This window comes from Carassius auratus, chromosome 43 (assembly GCF_003368295.1).
Source record: "Carassius auratus strain Wakin chromosome 43, ASM336829v1, whole genome shotgun sequence".
Lineage (NCBI taxonomy): Eukaryota > Metazoa > Chordata > Actinopteri > Cypriniformes > Cyprinidae > Carassius > Carassius auratus.
In genome coordinates, this window is record NC_039285.1 from 12656750 (window position 1) to 12680314 (window position 23565).

At 38.3% G+C, this 23565-nt stretch overlaps 1 protein-coding gene across 1 annotated transcript in view; it reads right to left on the reverse strand.

The window, feature by feature from the left end:
• Nucleotides 1-508: 508 nt before the first annotated feature.
• The window catches only part of LOC113061737 (delta and Notch-like epidermal growth factor-related receptor), a 31344-nt gene continuing 8287 nt past the window's right edge, over nt 509-23565 (reverse strand). Inside the window, exons 2-13 of the mRNA XM_026231130.1 lie at nt 15870-16208; nt 15157-15251; nt 14206-14369; nt 12620-12768; nt 12331-12484; nt 9839-9952; nt 7310-7540; nt 5830-5952; nt 5642-5755; nt 4789-4920; nt 3964-4210; nt 509-3061 (exon numbers count right to left, since the gene is read on the reverse strand). Coding sequence (XP_026086915.1) covers nt 2950-3061; nt 3964-4210; nt 4789-4920; nt 5642-5755; nt 5830-5952; nt 7310-7540; nt 9839-9952; nt 12331-12484; nt 12620-12768; nt 14206-14369; nt 15157-15251; nt 15870-16208 — 1974 coding nt within the window. The 3' untranslated portion in view covers nt 509-2949. The remainder of the gene's footprint in view (nt 3062-3963; nt 4211-4788; nt 4921-5641; nt 5756-5829; nt 5953-7309; nt 7541-9838; nt 9953-12330; nt 12485-12619; nt 12769-14205; nt 14370-15156; nt 15252-15869; nt 16209-23565) is intronic.

Below are 23565 nucleotides of genomic sequence, written 5' to 3' on the forward strand. Positions count from 1 at the left end.
GGTCACTGAAGGGTCTAGGACATCGTTTGAACTCCATATAAGGGCATGGCCAGCTGGGGGACATTCCATGCACAGACAGTCAAAGGCATTCCGGCTGTGGAAAACACATCCTCTCTTACCGTCTGCATCTGAGTGTGTGTTTCTCATCTTGAAACATGAGACACGATTGCAACACTGAATGCTTTTACAAATGTCAAAATGTTTTTTTTTTTTTGCACTTCAGGGAAAGCGGTTATTAGCTTGGACTGTTTGGAGAGATAAAGCATGTTTGTGTGTGTATGAGACTTACCAGCTGTTCTTTGGGTTAAAGAAAACATGTCTGATGTGTGTGGCATCTTTCAAAACATCTTAAAGTTACATATAGTGCTTCCTTATCTACAGTTAAATATCTACAACATGTACTAATCACTTTCATTACTAGAAACATCCATCAGGATTTGTATTTTCTAAGGTTCATTGTACCTTGTCTCGTTTATCATATGTTAAACATCCAAGCATTAAAACAGACTTTAGGTTTTCACTTTAACTTTTATTAATACATCATTCCACATATATAACCAAATGGGTGTTATCTTTATCTAACAAAAACAGTGCTTGGGATAGAAGCTTCCCTTAAGTACTGATCCTAGACCAGTTTACAATACCCACAGCCTTAAAGTGCTGATTCACCTACAGATGAAGATCAAATCCTTACTAGCCCCCATGCTGTTAATTTCCGATCTTCTGTAGAACACTAAAACAGGATATTTGGAGAATGTTCAAGCTGTGATATACCTTGGTTAAGCTCCAAAATGGACAAAACACAGTAACACTGCCAAAAGTCTCCCAAATAGCTTACAAATCTCATTCACCCTTTAGTTCAGTTCAAAATATTCAAACAGCGAGATCAGCCATAAGAAACCTGAAACAATTTTATTAGATATCATTCAAACCAAACGTGGCACAATGCTTCTTGAGCTGCACTGTTTTGATAATTACAAACATGAATGAGATGTGAAAGCTACGACTGAGATCTTGTATTTTACTCTGCTCATCATACAGTTTTATCTTTAATATAGTGCATGTGTCATATGGACTACTGTTATGGTGATTTTTTACAGTGCTTTCATTGCATGAAAAAAGAGCAGCTTGGACATTCTGCTAAATAATTCCTTTTATGTTTCACAGAAATAAAACAACACGAGGTAAATTCACTTTTAGGCAAACTATTCATTCAGCCATTAAAAGGCGTCAAGACTGGTCTCAGATCAGCCATAGTGGGCAACTTCTACCTGTCTATACTAAGCAAGAGGATAACTATAGGTGTACGATACATATAAGTAGAAGCAGACATGGAAGATAAGAGAGAAAGGGAGATGGGTAATGGAAAGAATGAAAACATTGTGTGAGTACCAATCCAGCCAGAAACAATTTAAGAGAGCAAGAGCAAGAGAGAGCTGGAACCCAGTGCAGGAACACCAGAAGCGCACAGCAGAAATACACCGTTCTTAACCAGACTCCAGGACCTGGCAGAGACACTTCTTTTGTTCCAATACTCTGAGCTCACTAATGTCTCGGTAGACACTCATGGGGAAGGTAATCTTATTCTTGGAGGCTATTTTAAGTCTGTTTTGATGCCAATAAACATTCTGTGCAGATTAAAAGTTTCAAAGTTTCCTACTTGTTCACATTATTTTGCTTACAACTTCCATTACACAGGTAGCATTTTCAGTTCTTGAACTTTCCATGGCTCTTGTGCATTACATTCACAATCTTATGATTATGCTTAAGAATCTGACAACATGTACGGCCATGTAAACACCATAAGCTGTGTTCTTTTATCAAGTGAAGGTCAAAACCCAAATGGTACACTATGGTTTTTTCCAGTTACTCTGATTTCATTCTGTGCATAAACAACTTTTAGAGTAAACGTGCACGTCTGTTTATATTTTGATGTTTAAATCAAAGATGTAAACTCCAGTTTCTTGTGGTTTCAGATTAATTATGAGCAAATTCTTGATTGTTTTTAGTGTTTTACTGGATGTTTAAACAATGTATTTTCTAATTCTTTCAAGGTTTTTCTGATTTTTTTTTTTAAATCTGCATGAACCACAAATTCACAATTATTATTATTTTTTTTTTTCATTGAATTAACCTTTTAATTATTCAAGACTAGTCATGTGCACTAACAAAATAAATAGCATACATTTTGATTTCATGCAGACTCGGAATTAATTTTTTTAACCCCTCATGTGAAACTCCAGATAACACAGCTTCCTATCGAAATGGCTGGATTTTGGCGAAATTTTGCTAGTTTTTGTCGAACCGAGGTAAACGTGACCACACCTTATGGAGCTCTGCAGGTGTACTGGAACAGAAGTCTTTTCAAGTAACGTTCTATAAAGCGCTATGAAATATATATCAGGAGTTTTTTTCTTAGTGAAACGACAGCACAAATAAATAAACAGCAAATAACAATGTACATAAGGTTCCATGCACCAGTAAGGCAGCCTGCATCGTCTTATCTTTTAATTCTTCTGTACAAAGTTACAGTTTAAATGTACTATGAGCTCTATTTCTCTAATTCTACAGCTTTTGCTTGGACTGCTGCTATCAAATTTGTAATCAGAGTCGAGAGGGTGGGAGGGTTCGGTTAAACGCACCCCCTCAGACACATTTTGCAACGTAGCTTTGTTATTCATCTACTCACATTCCACAAAACATTTGCGTCTGCAAACAAAGCACATTTTTTGGGGATTATTCCATTAAACTAATTCTGTGCAGCACTCCTAGTGCCTGATGTGAATTAAAAGCTTCATGGTACACAATGATAAAATATATCAGTTTCAAAAGTTTGATTCATTTTTAAACCTGTTGTCTGGAAATAAATACTGCACGGATTGGCTCATTCTAAAGGCTGGAATAGTGACTGTGTGTTTGCATTGTGTGTGTGTGTGTGTGTTTATTGCCTCACAAATCTTTAGTTTTAATGAGTGCGACTAGAGGCTTGTCATCAGGGCTGTAATCTTCATAACTGATGGGAGTCGCATCATACATTGCTGGTCTGGATTTCTTCCCAAACCTGTAACACACACAAAGGAATAGGACTGAAACATAAAGTCGATATTATCGATAATGCCAACAATAAAAAAGTTTGACCAGTGTGGTGCTGTAGCACAAGACTGTAATTCAGCCTTCCCAGCTCCAATCCAACAGAAGAAGTCATGCTTTTGAGAAGTGCAAATGAATCTGAACCATTAGAGTATGGGAACGTTTTGCATTGTCATTTGCAAAGGCCCCGATATATTCAAGTTCTTTTTCGTTCTTTGCTAAAGATAAGTTTGATACAAGCAGGCAGAGGCTTAATGTTAGTGAACATTCTGGCGCTGCTGAGACTGACGTTTAGATGAAAATGCAAATATCTGCTGTGCGTTTTAAAAATAAACACACTACAAAAATTATGCAGTGAGAAAATAGCTGTTAAGAAAGCATTGTTTTTTGATCACAACGATGTGGATGTTTGCACCTCCCTGCATCAATCTCTCTCCAAAGCACACGAACGCGCATAGGCATGTCGCTTTCAGTTAGAATTACAACTTCTATAAAGCAGCTCTATATGTATATAATATGCATACCGTATTTTTCGGACTATAAGTCGCACTGGACTATAAGTCGCATTTATTTAGAACCAAGAAAAATAAGGTAACTTAATATTTAAATGACTTGCAAAAGGTGAATAACCAATCAAAGCCTACTAATTATTCTGTTAAATAATCTCTTAGTCAATTAATCGTTCTAATAATTGTTAGATGAATTGATTATCAGAATGATTGTTTGTTGCAGACCTACAGATAAACAGTCTCATTTTTTCATTCATTAAGTTGTACTGGAAAGAGCAACCTGAATATTCTTTAAAACATTTTCTGTTGTGTTTCACAGATGAAAACATTTTTAAAAAAGGCATATAAAATATATATATATCACCTTGCATGGCGAATGGAAGCGATAGCATTGCTGAAATCGCTGTCAATACTGCGGCAGTTGTAAAACTCTTGGTAGGCATGACGGGACGAGCCCTGGTACTCGATGCGGCTGATGCGACAGATGCCCACGATGAGGATGATGAGCATCAGGACGAAAGCCACGCACAGAGAGCCGATGATTATGTACAGAGAGTGACGAGGCATGTTGGTCAGCGAGTCGACCGGCTGAGCCATCTTCCACTGCAGATCTGAGAGACAGATGAGAAGGATGAAGAAAGATAGACAACAAAGTGTGATTGGGTGTTGTCCTGAGAAAATGACACTATGCTACTGTATGTGGTTGCTAATGACTTCTGTTAAAAAGTTTCTAGGGTGTTCAGGATCGTTGCCAGGGCATTGTTTGTTAGTGGGTTCTGGGTGAATAATGCAGTTCCTTAGATTTACCACAGCAGTCTAGCTAATGAAATGCTTTAATAAGAGCCACAGACTGAGCGACAGCTTGCAAGGACATATACACATCTATAAACACAGTGGGATATTCCTGACAGTCTCTGAGTGGCAAGTAATAGCAGAGAGTCCCATGGCTCCGCCTCCTCACACGTCACAGTCGAGTGTGAGGAGGTGCACATGGTGCTGAGTCACAGCTGCCATAAAAGGCAGGAGCACGTCACTCCTCAGAGGATCTGCTCTCTTCCCCTGTGCACACCTAATGCTGACCTCGAGGCCAAAGTCATCATGGAAAATGTCTGAACTGCCACAAGCAGAGCAAGAACACCAGGTCCCTAAAAGTGTAGTGTTTGTAGGTCGAAGGCTGGCGTAAACTCACGGATCTCACAGCTTCCACCAACCCAGCCGGGAGGGCAGTGACAGGTGTAGCCGTTTGATTGGTCGATGCAGGTGCCACCATGGTGACAGGGGTTACTCTCACACTCGTTGACGTCAACCTCACAGTTGTCACCTAGAAAAGAGACAAAAAATAGTTTGAGACAGAATACAGACCTACTATCTCTATTCCTCTCTAAATACACAATATCTATGTTTGGAATGCATATAAATCTGCTGCATGCTACATATTGTGCAATACACATGTAAAACAATACAAGAGCAGGTTGTCTTGAAAAAAAAAAAAAAAATTATATATATATATATATATATATATATATATATATATATATATATATATATATATATATATATATATATATATATATATATATGTAAGTATTGCATGTTTAATCCAATTTGTGTGAAAATGGAACAAACGGTTTTAAGGGATTTTTCCAACTTGGGGGCTGCTAGGGGGTCAACAGACAAGAAAATAATAAAATAAGATTACACAAAATAAAAAATGTATTAGGCTACAATATTTGTTTTTATAAAACAAAAAATATATAAAATAAATAGTACAGTGTTACAGGAAATTATCTTAACTTAACTTAACTTTTATTAATGATGCTAAATATTTAAGCAATTATTATAAACTAAATATTTACGAAATAAATTTTCACAATATGAACTTTATAAATGAAAATATATAGCTGCCTTTTAAAATCCTCGTCCCTTGCACAAGTATGAACATATTTAGAGGTCTGTGGCTTATTATAAATTGAAAATCCCAATATTTGCACTAGTAGTGACCCAGATATATCACACAAACTTAAACAAACACTAATATTCACCCATATATCCTGGTGGACACACACAGGATGTGTTTCTCCCTCCACTCTCACAGTGTCCTCCATTCTGGCACCTGAGCCTCAGACAGGGGTCCTTATATATCTCACAGTGCTTACCTGAAACAACCCACATCACATTAATCACGTCGTTTTCTTACTGACAAGTTTAGCTCCAAGGGCATCAAACACACCTGTGAACTGTGGGGAGCAGATGCACTCATAGGCATTGATCAGGTCTCTGCATGTGGCGTAATTCTGACAGGGAGCAGACAAGCATTCATTATACTCCTCCTCACAGTACAGACCGTGATAACCTAAGAGAATAGATAAAAAAATAAAAACATTATTGTCTATAGAAATCAACAGCATGTCATAGATGTGCTTGATAGGGCTTAAGCTGTATTGCTAGGGAGCCACTAGAGAGCAGTGTTTAGTTTAGTTTTATAGGATTAGGTGCAAACTGATGGCACAAATGACTATTAAGAAATGTATTTAATTTTTCCCCCCTGTATTATGTGTATGTGTGTGTGTGTGTGTGTGTGTGTGTGTATATATATATATATATATATATATTAATCCATAGATTTCATCTTGATCATATTATATTGTAAAATGTATGACAATATTTGACATGCATACATTGAAGTAACAGCATATAATAACGTGAGGTGCAAAATGTCTGCATTAAGCATTTCTTGGGTCTTCCAAACACAAACACACACACAATGCACACTACATTATTTTACATATTACTTTGTTTTGAGTGGCCATACAGCTGTTAGGGCGTTAAGTGTTGATGCTAGATGATTATTTACTGTTTTAACTAAAAGTAACCCACCAACAAATATCTACAATTTCCTCTATAAATTGTTTTTTTTGTTTTTTTAGCATGTAAAAAACTTCGGAGTAAAGGATCTGTTTAAGTCGCTAAACCCAAGTTAGAGCAATAATAATAGTGATGCTAAAGGTCAAAGTAAAAACACTGAACACAAAGTATTTCAAAGTATACCACATTTCTCACAAACTCATTTCTCTCCAGAAGTTATGATTACTGATTAAATTGTTTTGGGTTGTTCAAATTTTTATGCATTTTGGCCGGTCACTAAAAAAGCTAACTTTTGTGAAAATGTGTGAGAAATGCAAGTTGTGCAAAAAGTGCAAGTTTTTTAAAACAAGACAATTATCGTCTGGTGTAATCTACAAAAGTGCAATTTTATGAAAACGCTGAGGTCATGCGCATGCTGGTTAGGGTTAGTGCAGTCCATGCATACTATTATGATTCTGAAATTTACGTGAACCCAGGCCCAGAATGGTGCCCTTAAATCATTTGATCATTTGTTTTGCTGAGGACAATTTTGTGTTCACTGAGTGTGCAAATCTCACAGGAACGGGCATTTGTCTTCAGAAGTGTCCTCTTTATAGTGCAATCCCACTGAGCATTACTTGCCATCCCCCCGGAGAATGTTTAGGTCCCATCGGACACCTCTTGTCAGAGCGGGGTGATATCAGTGGATAGACTGATCTGGCTGCACATCTGGTGCAGTCACACTTCACAGACAATTATGCCTGAGCACGCAATACACAGGAGGCAGTTTCCATGGCAACCAGACGGTCTTGGAAGGAATGTAAGGGGGAGGCACAGCTATGATCAGTAACCAACGTGATCCTCACCTGGCACACACAGACACCTGTAACTGGTGCCGACGCTGCGGCAGATGCCGTGAGCACATGGGTTGAGGGCACAGAAGTCCACTAGCTGGGCGCAGGTAGGTCCGGTGAAACCTGCAGGACAGGTGCAGCTGAAGCCCAAACCGGCACCCTGTGGGGAGCAGCTGGCATTATTGTGGCAGGGCCCAGGAGCACAAGGATCAATCTTCTGCTCACACATGGCACCCTGATACCCTAACAGAGAGAAAGAGGAAGAGACTAAGATGTGCATTAATGCATAAAGAAACATTAATGCATAAAGTTTGCGTCTCATGCAGTTTATTTGATTCTGAATCATGTACAGTAGCCTTAAATCTCAATAACCACTACAGAAAATTGATGAGAAAAAATGGATGAGATCTTATTTGGCAGATGCTGCTAACATTTAAAGTCACGATGAAATGGAAGTAGTGACAGATCTGTTCTTACACATTGTGACATACATTTGAGCGTAAATGATTATTGAAGATTAATAAAATGTAGAGCGGCTGTTGACTGGATGTTGTGATCTGGGTGTGCCACTCTGAGATGAATGTGCCAAACATTTTGAACACAATGAAAGAACTATTGGCTAACACAGCTTTACATACAGATGAGTGACAAATGAAAGGAAAGACCTTCAGGAATGGGCACCATTACTGCCAGAGCAGATTCAGTGCAACTTGGCAATCTGTAAATCTCTTGAAACTCTATTGGATGGATGGAGCACCATTGTATTCCCATATTATGCATTTCAATGAAGATGGAGAACGCTGAAAATCTCCTAGGTGTTTGACTGGGTTAAGATCCGCTGGATTTTCCTTAAAATGTATCAGTTGTTTGTTAATAAAGTCATTCAAAAGAGGGACCATATGTCACTTTCACTTGCACAGTCTATGTTTGTTTTTGTGCACTTGTAGTCTCCTCTAACATGCACGCACCAGCAGATTACAAGCTTGGTGGCTATGATCCCCCCAATAAATGCCAATCACACACAGAGAAATAGAGCTCAGTGCGCAGATCCGCCCACAGTTTTCCTTACGGAAGCGCTTTCATGCATTATCTTAATGAAACTCTCGCAGCCTGACAGAGCTGACATGAATGTGCTTCACTGCCTATATTAGAGGAATAGGTCACCCCGAAATAAAAATGCTTTCATAATTTTTTTATCCTCCCGTTGTTCCAAACCTGTATGCTCTTATTTCTTTTTTTCACAAACTATGCCATAGTGATCACAATTGTAAAGCTCCAGCAAAAACGCACCTAAACAGCCGTCCATTTAATTTGGATGACCAAACCTCACAGACATCATAAATCACACAACTGGTCCCATATTCACCTGAGCGCTTGATCGAAGCTTGCAGATTCGTAAATGCAAATATTGTGTTCTACTGAAAGAATACATTTATATTTATACATTTAGCAGATGTTTTTGTCCGAAGCGACTTACAGTAGAGGAGCATAACCAATATTGCATCATTCACAGTATACAATGCCATGTTTATTAGAAAGCTAGAGGTATAGTACTGTAGGTAGAGCAGAGGAGACATGCAGAAAAAAGGAATTCATTGGTTTAGGGTTGTAGAGTAGTTAAATATCGGTGGTAAAGGAATGTCTTCATCTGCATCTTGAAAACTGTGATGCTTTAGCATTTGGGATGAAGGCCGGTAGCTCAATTCAAGAGAGAGGAGAAGAGAGAGGGAAGGCTCTGGAAGGTGACTTTGTAAAAGTAACAAATAAATAAATAAATAAAAGCAGACATATTTAAAAAGAAAAAGAATTTTCATTTTTGAGTGAACTATGTCTTTCCTGTCTTGAATGTTACTGAAGGTTAGATTCCAGTCAGATGCCTTTCACTGCAGTTTGCGGTCATTTCTATTACCTTCTATAGTTCGAATGGCTGGTTTAGCCCTGAGATGCCGAAATAGCTATTAACTGTCTCATGTGGTTGTTGAAATATTAAAAGCTGTACCCTGAGCTGTACCACCCTAATTAAAAATGTGCTAATGGTGCCACTTCCATTACTGTTTCAGCATTCATGGTGTTTTAAATTGTGGCTTAGGGGTGCTCGTTCATACCACTAGATTTATATATTTTAGCCTAAGAGCGCATTTCTGTCCCCAAAGTTCAAGGGACTCCTATCAAATTTCCTTTCTTGTCTGATTGTAGTGCTTCTTCAGACAGCAGAAGTGGTTGTGTCCCTGTTCTATCTGCTGACTGAGAGTGTGCCCTGGTTAGAGAGAGAGCTAGTGCTGAAAGTACAGTCCTCCTGAGAGAGAGAGCAGCGCTGGGCCGTGCCTCACGATTAATTGGAAGAAAGGAAGAGAGTTTAAAAAAGCAACTCTCTGACACACTTAGAGAGAGCTAGAGGAGGAGGAACAGAAATAGAGCTTGAATCAGGACGATTCAAGCTTAACACACGAATACACTTCCAAACATACACATAGAGACAAGCACAAAACAGATTTGATTGTGTCAGACATGATTTCATGAGAGGAGGCTATTAATAAGTACCTTCAGCACAATAGCAATGAGGTCCTTCAAGGCTGCTGGAGCAAGTGGCTCCATTCCTGCAGGGTCCAGAAACACAGTGATCTACCAATGACTGACAACGGTCTCCCTCAAAACCTAAAGCACACACACATATTCTATTACACATCAGAATTTACAAGCACATTATATTTTAATACATCATACACACTAGAGATTGACCAATAATTGGTTTAAGTGACCGATAATAGCTTTTCCTTAATGGTAATCAAATATCAATATCGGTCAATATCGAATACATCAGCACACATTTGATTTTGATGTGATCTTTTTTTTTTTTATTGAGCTAAAGATATTTTTATCCTTAAAACTAAACTTCACAAAAATACGTAACACATGTTAACTTAAAAACACATTCAATTTTAATGCATCACACAAACTAGAGATTAACCGATAATCTGTTTTAGCAACCGATAATAGCTTTTTCTTAATATATTGTATATTGGTTTAGTAATATCATATCCACTAATAATATAAATAAATGTGTTTAAAAAAAGGGTGACTGACAGCGTTTGATAAGACGTGCTTGTCATTTGCTACAGTAAAGTAAAACATTGAATGAATATCAGTTCTACATATCAGTTTTCAGACATATTAACAGTCAAATAACTGGCATTGGTATCAGTCAAATTTCAAATATCAATATCAGTCAATGTCTAATACACCCACACACATTTGATATCAATGGGAACTTAGTTTTTATATTGAGCTAAATATATTTTTATCTCTAAAAACTAAACCTTAAAGCATAACACATCTTAATTTAGAAACACATTCAATTTTAATGCATCATATAAACAAGAGATTGACCGATAATCGGTTAAATAAGTGATAATTACATTTTCTTAATCCTGTATCGATTTTATAACATAGGATCCACCGACAATGCATTACAATGCATAATTTCAGGGAACTAGTTGTGTTTGCATGATGTTTATAGTAAAGCATTAAAAAAAATGTGAATTTACTATCCTTGTGGGAACTTATAATGTTGATATAGCCTGAGTCAGTTATAACCCTTCAGTTATAAACCAACAAGAATTAGTCAGCCAATGCAGGTGGCTGCTTTTCTTACAACACCACTTATTAACATAATTTATGCCCTCCTGTGTCCTGTGACCGAATGGTAAACAGTGTTTGTTTGTGTGCTTCCACTAGACCCTAACAGATATGCCTTACCATCAGCATGTTCATGTTCACGATCAAAGGCACAAATCCCAGACCTTCATTGTCTCTTGCTCAACCTTTATTTTGTTCTTCATTTTCCATTTTCTTTCCCTGCCCTATCTTTTCATTTAAAGCATCATCAGAGCATTACTGCCCAAGGTTAACCTCCATTATTCACAAAATCAGACACAAGACAGTACAAACATATCTAATAAGGTCATTGCTTCTTTGTAGGTTCCTGTTATTTAAATACTTTCATGTTAATATTACATGAATAAAAGCACACTGTGGGTGGTTTTCAATGTCTTTAATATAAATGTTTGATGCTTATGTAGAACTATCTAGGAAAAGGGAATTTTACAGCAACACTAATAACACAACATGCTTTTCTTTTGATCTTTCTTCCATCAAAAACGAGTTATTACATTTGTGCAAAGCTGTCAGACTCCCTTTTCATTTATTTATGGTTTTTGTTCTCCATCTGAAAACATGAAACTTCTTCAATTTAGTTTGGCTGTTGTTAATATTTTTTTGTTGCAGCTGCCATGTCATGCCATGTTTTTATTGTTGTCATATGAAGATGAAATAAAATAAAAAAAGAAGTAAAACATTAAACAAATATAGGTCCTGAATATCATTTGAAGGACATTGCAAACACTATAATTGGCATCAATATTAGTCAGAAAAAAACATGATTATCAAAATTTCCACAAAACTATTAAGCATCACAACTCTTTTCATCATATACAATAATAATAAATGTTTCTTGAGCATTAAATCAGCATATTATTTTAAATTTTAATAATATTTCACAATATTACTGTTTTTATTGTATTTTTTTATTATTATTATTAAAATAAACACAGCCCTCGGGAGTATAATAGACAGTTAGGCTCTATAATATTTATAAATCTTACTTTAAAAACTTTAACAAATCTTAATTTTCATATATATTATAATTTTAACTTACGTAACCACCACAGAGAATTATTAAAAATGTATAAAGCATAAAATAAAAAATGAAATAGGCAGTGAAAGTTTGATGTTTTAAGTAAAAAATATATTTAAATAGGTTTGGACCCCCCCAATATAATATATAAAGCTGATGAATAAGTGTATTCATATGTAACATTCCAGTCAAAAAAAACATTTATTAGTTATCATGCATTGCACACTAAACAGTGCAAAATCTATCAAATAATGCAACTAAGATCAAAATCCTGTAAACCCTATGGAGGTAATTCACACAGTTTCCTGAGAATCCCTCAGACACACATAAGCGCACGCACCTGGTTGGCAGGTACAGGTGTAGTTTTGTCCTTCATCTCTCTGTCTGAGGTCAGCACAGGTGCCGTTGTTCTCGCAGGGCTTCAGGTGACATGCGTCAAACTCCTCACAGAAGATCCCAGAATACCCATCATCACACTGGCAGTAAAATGTGTCCTGTGATTCACATTTAAACACACATCATCAAATGTTCACAGAAACTCTGGACAGAAAGCACGCACACTAATCAAAGGTAACTATTATATCAACACATGAAAGCACATAATACTTATTATGATCTGAGGTGATTACCTCAGAGGAGTGGGTGATGCATTTTCCTTTCCCAGAGCATTGTGGGTCACTGTATCCACTGCCGGGCTCCATACAGTTATTGGTTTTTACATTGAGATGCAGCCTCAAGGTGACCTCTGGACCAGAGGGTGCACCAACGTGAAGTACACCTACACGGAGAGAGATAACAAAAAAGCCCATAGTTGTAATAGAGAGTAATGCAATATTTATATATATATTTATTTATTTATTTCCAAAGAAAGTTTGAGTTTAGCCACAAGGGTGGTTGCCAGGGTGTTGCTGTGCAGGTTTGTTTTTAGCTTATTTTATGCTTGGCTATTGTGTTTTACGGAAATAAAACACAAAGTTATTCAAATATAACAAATGCACAATGAACAGTTACTATTTAAAAATGTAAAAGATAAATGATGTGTTTATTTATTTTTTATATAAATAATATTTTCAAATTTACCTTAGGTAGAATTTATTATGATTATTTATTATACTTTAATTACGGAAGTTTTAAGCAGCCATGCATTATAAATTTTTTTCCTTCTTGTTTTCTCATTACAACGGCTTAATTTTCTCTTTATCACAATAATGCAAAAGTTGACTTAGTTTTCTCGTTATCTCGCCAGGACGAATGTTGTTCTCTAAAAAGTTACAAAACTGCCAACAGAATATATACTGAATATAACTGATAAGGTGTCGAGATAACGAGAAAATTAAGACATTATAACGAGAAAACAACTTTTGTCATGTCGAGATAACGAGAAAATTAAGTCTTTATAACTAGAAAACAAGAAGGAAAAAAATGATACTGCATGGACGCTTATAAAACTTCCATACTTTAATAAATGTGAGACCTTATTTATTATATTTATATATGATTTATATTTACATATTATATTTTAAATATATTAGAATATTTTATTGTATAATAAAAGCTTTTTAATAATTTGTTACACACTCAGAGATCAGATGTACTACAACACTAGCCACATTTAAATCTAGACTGAAAACTCAAATGTTTAGCTTGCATTATTGAATGAGCACTGTGTAATGTCTGAACTGATTTCACTGTATTTTATGTATTCACTGTATTTTATGTAAAATCATTTTTTATTTGTAACTGTTTTAAATTCATTTTAAATAAGTCCATTTTTAAATGATTTCTAAAGGTTTAAAATTGCTTGATTTTATTTTTGTATTATTTTTCTTGATGACTATTTTACTTTATTTTATGTAAAACACTTTTAATTAACATTGTGTACCAAATGTGCTATACAAATAAACTTGCCTTGCCTTAGACACACACACGCACATACACACTCTCTCTCTCTCTCTCTCTCTCTCTCTCACACACACACACACACACACACACACACACAGTAATGCCTCAAGGGCAAACATTGTTTGGCTCACAGAATCAGACAGGGTCAAATAAAAGACTCATCAATGTGTCACGAAAAATTCTTAATTGCAAACGAGTTGGAAACAGACATTATATGCACAAGGATGTTTCAAAGGCAAAGTCCCAATTTCAAACAAATAATTTCATATATATACAATATATTACTCCATGTTGCAGGCACATACACACTTACTGATGAAGTAGTTGTGTCCGAATGGCAGGGACTGGTCAGGGAGCACCAGGCCATCTGAACTCTGATGGAACCACATGATTGAACCATCTGCAACAGAGCACTGCTCATAACCGGCCTGACCTACACGCCACAGCACAGCAGAGCCACTCACGTTACCCACCAACCTACAGAGAGAGAGAGAGAGAGATAGAGGGAGAGAGGGAGAGAGAGAGAGAGGGAAAGGGAGAGAGAGAGAGAGAGAGAGAGAGAGAGAGAGAGAGAGATTAATGCTGTAAATGCTCATCAAAATCAGTCGGGTCAGTATGTAAATGAACTGAAGACAGGGAAATGATGTAGCAAACTGTGCAAAGGGAGCATAATGGTTAGGAACGAGATACTTTTTTTTACTTTTATTCTTAAATAAATGTGAGAGCTTAATGCATTTTGCACTCTATTTATGATATTATTTTTTAACATAGTAACATTAATATAAATATATTAATAATTGATTGCATTAAATATTTATTATCATACAGAAATAATATTAAATGTATAATATTCAATAATTTACTATATTAAAGCTTTTTTTAATTAATTCATATGATCACAAATCTATATTTATCTGTTATGTAATCATAAAAGTAGTTATGTAATTATGTACCCCAAAAGTGTGTCTATGGTTTCCATGTATATTTGAATTATATATTCAGTCAAACATATACAATATATAATTGATGAATTATATTTCCACCCGTATGTTGATCACTTTCAGATATTATTTTTATTTTTAAATAATATTTTTATATTCTTATTTTATATTTTGTTTTGCAGTAGCTGAAGGCTAGAAATATCCGTATATATAGAAAGAGAGAGTATACCACAGAGAGTAAAATAAAAACATATTAAAAGCCCACAACTCACTCTTTCTAATATATTTTTCCAAGATAAATAATACACGAGAAAGTTTCTTACTTCACAGCTGTTTCCTCGGCGACCTCCATGGAAACAGTCATCATTCCGGCAGACTCACCTCCTGCAGTACTCACACATTCGGCTTCATCAGTGACCTACAACACACACACACGCAAACACACACACACACACACACACACACGCACACACCACACACACACACACACGCACACACACACACACACACACACACACACACCACACACACACACACACACACACGTTTCTTAAGTCGCTGGGGTATATTTGTTGCAATAACCTGAAATACATTGTATGGGTCAAAATTATTAGATTTTTATTTTATGCCCAAAATTGTTAGGACATTATGTAAAGATCATGATCCATGAAGATATTTTGTGAATTTAAAATATATCAAAACGTAATTTTTGATAAGTAATATGCATTGCTAAGAACTTCATTTGAACAACTTTAACTTTTTTTAAAAATAATTTTCTTAATATGTGAATTTTTGGCATCGTCAGATTCCCGTTTTTCAAATAGTTGTATATCAGCCAAATACTGTCCTATCTAAACAAACCTTACATCAATGGAAAGCGTATTTATTCAGCTGTCAGATGACTAGTTTTGTGGTCCAGGGTCACAAATAAGCTTCTCAGAAGAGCAATCCTGCATTCCAGACCAGATCCAGTCATCATGACACATCACGCTTACACAAACGCACCGTTGATGTATGCAAACGCACACCTGCTCACCTGCTGATCCTCCCACAGTATCTCCACCACTTTTTGACCCAGTTTGGGTTGCCACGACTCCAGGGTGGGCGGAGCTTGAGTGGTGGTGGGGACTGTGGTTGGCTGGAACACTTGAGTGGTGGTCGCAGGTGTGGCGGGTGTGGCAGGCGTGGCATGTTCTGGTACAAGGCTCTCGGCAAGGTCCCAGGTGGACTCGGATAGGTCAAATGTCAAAGTAGGCAGGTCACACCGGACCCCGCTGTAACCCTCACTGCACTCGCACACAAACCCATCCCCTTCACTGTCCTGGCTACAGTTGCCATGGAGACAGGGGCTGCTGGCGCATGGATCTGCAAAAAACTGCACCCAATAAAAACAACACGAATGAGAGATGAAAACTGCATCATATTATCAAACCTTTTAAACTGCTCTAGTCACACAAAAAGGCAGCGGATAATCCAGCTTTCATTTCAGGCAAATATGTATCGACTAATATGTATCACTTGGCCTGAAGAATGAGAACTGAGAGCAATTAATATACTCAGATCACAGATGAGCACCGTTATAAATATGAAAAATAGCAATAGAGCCATCCCGCTCAGCCCGCAGGAACACCTGCAGCAAAATCTACATCACTAATTCCTTTAGCTTACAATTATGTAGTGATATTGATCCAATTATTCTAATTATGCTCAATTTCCTTTGGCAGGGACATGCCTTCTTCCCAAGAGATGAAATAGGACTTATATGTGCCATATTTGTGCATATGTTCATCTGTAAACTATTTATAGTCCATATTATGTGTGTCGGCATTACATAAGTAATCTAAAATAAGATGCTTCTAATGGATAATAGATGATATCAAGGAATAAACAACATACGGTTTGCTTCAGGCAAAATAGCTTGTCCTTATATAATAACAGAAACATGTAGTAATTATTTTAAATTACACATTAAAATGTTCCATCACAGATTACTTAGCTGTAAAATCTACAAACCAAGGTTAATTGGAAAAACATATCTATGGCAAAATGATATTATGTTGCTACTTGCATGTTTTGTGTCACTTTAAAAGTGAATTGTCCAGTTAGCGGGTCTAAAAGGTTAATGCTCTAAAACATTTGCAAATGATGGACCACTTACATTAAACCAGACCCCCAACCTAACCGATAGTGTTAACAAAAGCAAACATGACATTTGCTGACACAATCATGCCATTTTAGCTTACTTTTAGCTGAACTTTTATCATGAATTGTTTTTCACAGGACTTCAAATCATAAATCTAATGCTGTATCATGCAATCAGAAATGCCATACAAATAGAGTAAACATTATGTTATTTTACTGCCACTAGTGTTCATTTCAGCTGGAAATTGCATTGAATTGCATGTACTGTATAGGTATGTTTTTATAGTTTTGCAGAGCTATATAGGTAGCGGCACATTTTTACATGATTCTGCTTTGAAAATCCATCAACTGTAAACAATTAAACCCTTTTAGACTGCAGAACACATGCGACATTATTTCCTTCTTCACATCTGTCCCTCGAGACCCCTTATTAAGCTAATCAGTTTACTGGCAAGTTGATCTGAAGTGCACAAGAGTTATTCTGCTGCACATGTTGAGGGTAACATGTTAGAGACTCTCCTTGATCTCACCAGCCAAAAATTAACCCTTCACAAAAACAAATTCCCCCTTAGACACTGTTGCTATGTCCAGCAAGCCATGACACTATCAGGCCCCACATCATGATCTCACGCAGCGAAAAAAATAATGCATCCATCCATCGATCAAAAAAAGTACTCAACACGGCTCCAGAGGGTTAATAAAGTCCATATTTAAAAATCCATTGAGTAGTGACATGGACGTGCAGAGGAGCAAGCAAACAAAAAATAGCTCATCTATTAGAAGTATAAATCTAGGATTTGTAAAGAAACATGTTGGAGCATTCCGATACAAGCCTAGACAAGACTAATTTTCCTCTGCAAAACAAAGGAAACTTTGCTCCCATTGCTCCTGTAAACAAAACTTGATTCTCACGATACTAGAATATTCTCACCAGCTAGAGATTAAGGTTTTTAAAGCTTTAAATATGGATAATGTTCTTACAAAAACACATCAATTCACTTTAGGAGGCCTTTGTTAACACCCTACAATGAGAACAAGGTAGGACGGCTAAAAAAGCAAGGAGAATTAGTGAGGAAAGGACATGGGTGAGGAAAAGACAGTCAAAGTGTGAAGAAATGGATGAAGCATTTACAGCATTAATCTCTCACAATTCTCAACTCAAGATATCTCTCCAGACCTGCTCTCAACACATCCCTGACATTTGGCTTTTACAGAGAGCCTCCTCTAATGTTGAGAGCTGTAGAGTGGTTTCAACCCAAGACCTCCACCACTGGAGCTGGTGTTAATCTTATAGAGACAATTTTCAATTTTCTTTCATTGTGATTAAAGAAAGTATTTCAAAAACCTTTCAAAAACCCAAAAGGTTAGCTACGCTCCAGCTTGCAGCAAATACCTCCTCCTTCCCTATTTTTAAAGGTCAAATTGCTACCAAATCATGCTGAAATGTCTCTTCGGACTTGAATAACAACTCATGGTTGCAAATTTGAAAAGGGTGAGCTTGTCTTCCTCATTCATAATGTAAATTCAAATAGAAGTAAAGTTTTATGATTGAGTTATGATTTAAAATAATAATAATAATAATTCTGTTAATTTCTATTAAAGCAAAATTTCTAATTAATGCAGATTTTTAAATGTAACACTTTATGTCACGGTGTGGTGCAGGAGAGAAGCATGTATAGAGGAAGATGATGATGCAAAGTCTTTAATAATCCACATAGGGGTAATCCATAGGGAGAAGGCAAAAATACAAATACACATCGACAAGACCTGAAAATCAAGCATTGAACTGAATGCAACGTATAAGATGAACATAAATGAGGGTAATGACAAGACACACATAATTTTTAATGTTTAAAATAGTAAATCAGAAATTATATGTTCAGAAAATTCAAAAGGTATTTTTATGTAGTATTTTTATAGTATAGTATTTTTATGTAAATGTATGTTGCCTTATCAAAAGCTACTCTCGATGCTGCGCTATTTAGAACATTCTTTGTTCGACTGGTTGTTGAACCATGTGTGTAAAACACGCCAAAGTTTGGCTTAAATAACCTTGGTTAGGTGGTCACTTGATGTAAATAGGCCTGAACCTGAAACATCCTTTTGTCTTCTGTCTTCAAGGACTGCATTGTTGTGTGTGTGAGAGCATGTGTTAAACGCTGCGTGGCATTAAAAAAACAAACAGGGATGAAATAAAAAGTTACTTAAAAAGAAGACCAAGCAGGAAGTGAATTAGTAAAAAAAATTAAAAATAAAAACTACAGCAGATCTTGAGAGGAGTTGTTTGCTTCCTTGCCAGAGGCTGCTCTGCTCTCTAAAGACGATCTCCATGTTTTCTGCTTTGAGTGTTTGGGGGAAGAGCATGCTGTCCTCGGGCTCGAGGGAGAATGCGAACACTGTGATCTCCTCTCTATCAAAGTGCTTTGCGCTCAGAAAGATTGTGGGGATCGTGTGTCAATCTGGCTGAGGCGCGTGAGATGGACCCGCCTCTTTCTTTTGCGCTCTCACCGGATCAGGAGGTCATTCCATCCACTTCTCAAGCGTGATCCAGTGCTTCTTCTGAGTGGGCAGAGGAGACTTCAACTCTTGCTTCTGCCGAGATGCAGTGTGCCAACTCAAATAGCTCCTCTCTTGGTGCGTATGAAGAGCTACTCAAGGTGGTTACCTGGGCATTCGAGTGGTTACATCTAGATTGACTGAAGGAGCAAGAGACCGCCAAATGCTCTATGCTTGATGACAGGTTTCTGTCGGGTGGCCGGGGGGCCCTTTCTTCAGTGACCTCCATAACATGGTAAATCGTTCATGGAATAAACCATATTCGGCCTCTGTATTTGTGCCATCGACATCGATCTACTCGACTATTGTTGATGCGAAAGTGCAGGGCTATATGATGATGACCCAGATTGAAGAGATACTCGTGGGCTATCTCTCTCCTGGTAGCTCACCATCACTAAAGAAAACAACTCTCCCCGACAAGCCATGCAGAGAAACATCTTCAATGCTGGGTAAATCCTTTCAAGCAGGGGGTCTGATGCTGCAATCATACCAGGCTGACCTGCTGAAAGACTTTAGCACTCGTCAATTGAGGCATTTTTAGAACTTCGCCAGGCCACAGATCTGTCTCTCCGTGTGACCTGTGCCATCGGCCGTTTTATGGCTGCCATGGTTTCCATGAAGAGACATCTGTGGCTCAACATCACGGGCATCAAGGACAAAGACCACCCTTTCCTCATTGATACCCCCATCTCACAGGCCTATTTGGCGACACTGTCAAGACCGTCACCACTAGGTTATGAGGAAGCGTTTGTGAGATTTCTGCCCCGCTGTGCTCAAGAGTCAGGGCCATTGGCCACCTGGTCCCGACCAGGTTTGGCTCCTTTGAGGAGTGAAGCACAAAAAAAGAGTGTGGTGAGCCAAGCAGCGCCCCAGTCTCTATGCTCTAGCATCCCCCCAACAAAATGAACAGTCAAAATGAATGCCCCTTTTGGAGAAGCTGGCAGTGTGGAAGCTACTGCCAAAAATCTCTCCTTGGGTTCAAAAGACTCTAGAGAGAGGCTACAGGATTCAGTTTGCATATTGTCCTCCGCGTTTCAACAGTGTGATCTCCAATTCCGTGAAACCAGAACATGCTCATCTGTTGACACATGAATTGCAGACTCTGCTTGTCAAAGGGGCCATAGAACATGTTCCCCTTCCAGACAGTCAGTATTTATTGCTTCCCAAGAAAGATGGGGGGCTGCATCCAATTTTATATCTTCATGGGTTGAACCGCTACCCCAGAACACACAACTACAAGAAGCTAACAATCAAGATGAGGAGAATTTGTTTGTGACAATCAATCTGAAGGACACATATTTTCATATAGAAATATTGCAACAACACAGGAAGTTCCTGAGGTTCGCTTTCGGGGGTGAAGCTTACCAGTATTTGGTTCTTCTGTTCAGCCTAGCCTTGTTAACCCACACATACACAAAATGCATGGATGCAGCTCTGGCTCCTCTATGACTCCACTTCATCCGCATTTTAAATTACATAGACAACTGGCTGATTCTGGTTCAGTTTCAAGAGCTTGCAATTCGACATCGGGATGTCGTCCTAGCTCATCTCGAATCTCTTGGGCTGAGACTCAACTCAAAGAAAAACATTTGCTCTCCTGCTCAGAGTACAATGTATTTTGGGGTGGTATGAGATTCCAACTGTACAAGTTGAATCCATTCTAACTACCCCAAAGAACATCAAGCTAGGCCAGAAAGTCACTGTTCATCACTTTCAGAGAGTTCTAGGTCTCATGGCAGCTGCATCCACGGTGATACCTTTGGGGTTCCTGCACATGAGATTGTTTCAGTTGTGGCTCAGAGCCAGGGGATTTAATCCAAGGTCCAATCCCCAGAGGCAAATAGATTTGTTCACACCCCGGTTTCTGACTTTGGGTCCCACTCTAGGTCCATGCTGTCATCGCAAGATGCTAACGACAGACGATTCATCCCCGGCCCGAGCTCTAGAACCTCCATGTCTGGCCCCTGAGGGGGACCAACTAAGAGATGCAGGCCTTCCAGCTAATGTAAAAGAGACTATTCTAAGTGCTAGGGCTCCCTCCACTAAAAGAACTTATGCACTCAGATGCCATGTTTTCGAGGGCTGATGCATGACACACCATGTAAACCCAGCTAACTACCAAATCCTCAGGCACATGCCCTAGTACTATCAGAACCTACGTGGTCGCTATTTTGGCTTGCAATATTTTGACTGACAGGGTTTTTGTGGGAAAGCACACTCTAGTCGCATGCTTCATTTGTGGATCTAAGCTGTTGAGGCCGCCCACTAGAGCTACGGTAACCTTCATGGGATTTAGCTGTAGTGCGCTAGGGGCTGGCTGGCAGCCCTTTCGAACCATTAGAAACAGTGCCTGCCAGGCTTCTGACTCTAAAGATGTTTTTCTTATGGCCATTACTTCTATAAAAGAATATTGGGGATTTACAGGCTTTGTCAGTCCTGCCATCCTATTTAGATTTTGCCCCTGGGCGTGTCAAAGTTATTTTGCATCCTCACCCTAATTATCTTCTGAAAGTTCCTTTCTCGACCATACATTTGATTGTTCTCGAAGCCTTCTGTCCTCTGCCATTCATGACACAGGAGCAGGAAAGACTTCACTTACTGTGTCCAGTACGTACTCTTCAGATTTACGTCCACCACACTTGCCAGTGGCATAAGTCGGAGTAGCTTTTTTTATGCCATGGGAGCCACAACCGGTGAGTGGCTTCGCCTCTAGGTGTTCGGGCCCATTCAACCAGGGGGTTGCATCTTTAACCCTCTGGAGTCGATTCATGCGTATACTAGTTATGAAGCATTTTCTCCTGATAACCTTGAAAATAACTTAAATTACACTTTCAGTTTTGATCGTACAGATAAGAGCAATACATAAATCGAATCTGTAAAGGGTCTACTTTTTTATATAGACATAATCACAACAAAACTTTGTACATTTATAAAATAAAGATAACAAAGAAGGTGTGCTGTTCGCAGCATTTGGCCTATTTACAACCTATTTATACCTATTTATAACCTTCAGGTGTTCGCAATCGAATGGCATCACCTAATTGGGGTTATTTAAGCCAAACTTTGGCGTGTTTGACACACACACACATTATATATATATATATATATATTATCTATCTATCTATCTATATTTATCTTTTCACTTAGATTACTGTAAAAAAATTGTTTATTATAAATTAAGTTTAGGACATTTTTACACCTTCGAGTAGGGAAGCAAGCACAGGCAGGGGTGCCGGGAGTATGTCTCTGCGACGCAGCGTCTCGTTCCCTCGAGGAACTAGGGTTACATACGTAACCTAGGGACGTTCCTCTTTGGGAACTCGAGCTGCGTCGAGCGCTTTTGGGGAACGATGTGCCAACGCTACCAGACTACCAAACCCCTGCCTAGTGTGTATCCAAAGAGCACAGCTAAGGTGAGAGAACAGAAGAGCCAGGAGCGGCTTGCGTATCAAGATTGTAAAATCTGGCGAATGTAGAGGGCGTGGACCACCCCGCAGCGTTGCAGATGTCCAAGAGGGACACACCTGCTAGAAAGGCCTTAGAGGCAGCCATACTCCGTGTAGAGTGAGCCTTGGCTCCCAAAGAAAGGGGAAGACCAGAGGACTCATAGAACTCGTTGATAGCCTCGACTATCCAACGACTAAGGGTCTGCTTGGAGGCAGGGGAACCCTTTTTAGGAGGACCGTAGCAAACAAGCAATTGGTCAGGTTTTCTCCACAGCAGCTCTGTGGATGTATGCGTCCAGTCCTCGAACTGGACACATACAATTTAGCTTCCCCTGGTCTGGCTCCCGAAAGGGAGGAGGACAGAAGGCCTGCAGTACTATGGGTTGTGGCGTAACAGAAGGAACTTTAGGAATGTAACCCGCTCGAGGGTATAAAAATGCTTTGGCCATACCAGGGGCAAAGTCTAAGTAGGTAGGGCCACCGAGGGGGCCTGCCAGTAATATTCATGAATCGGCTCAAATCGAGCTTTACAAGGAGCCTCTAACACCACAGCCAAGTCCCAGGGGGGAACACAGGACCATACTGGAG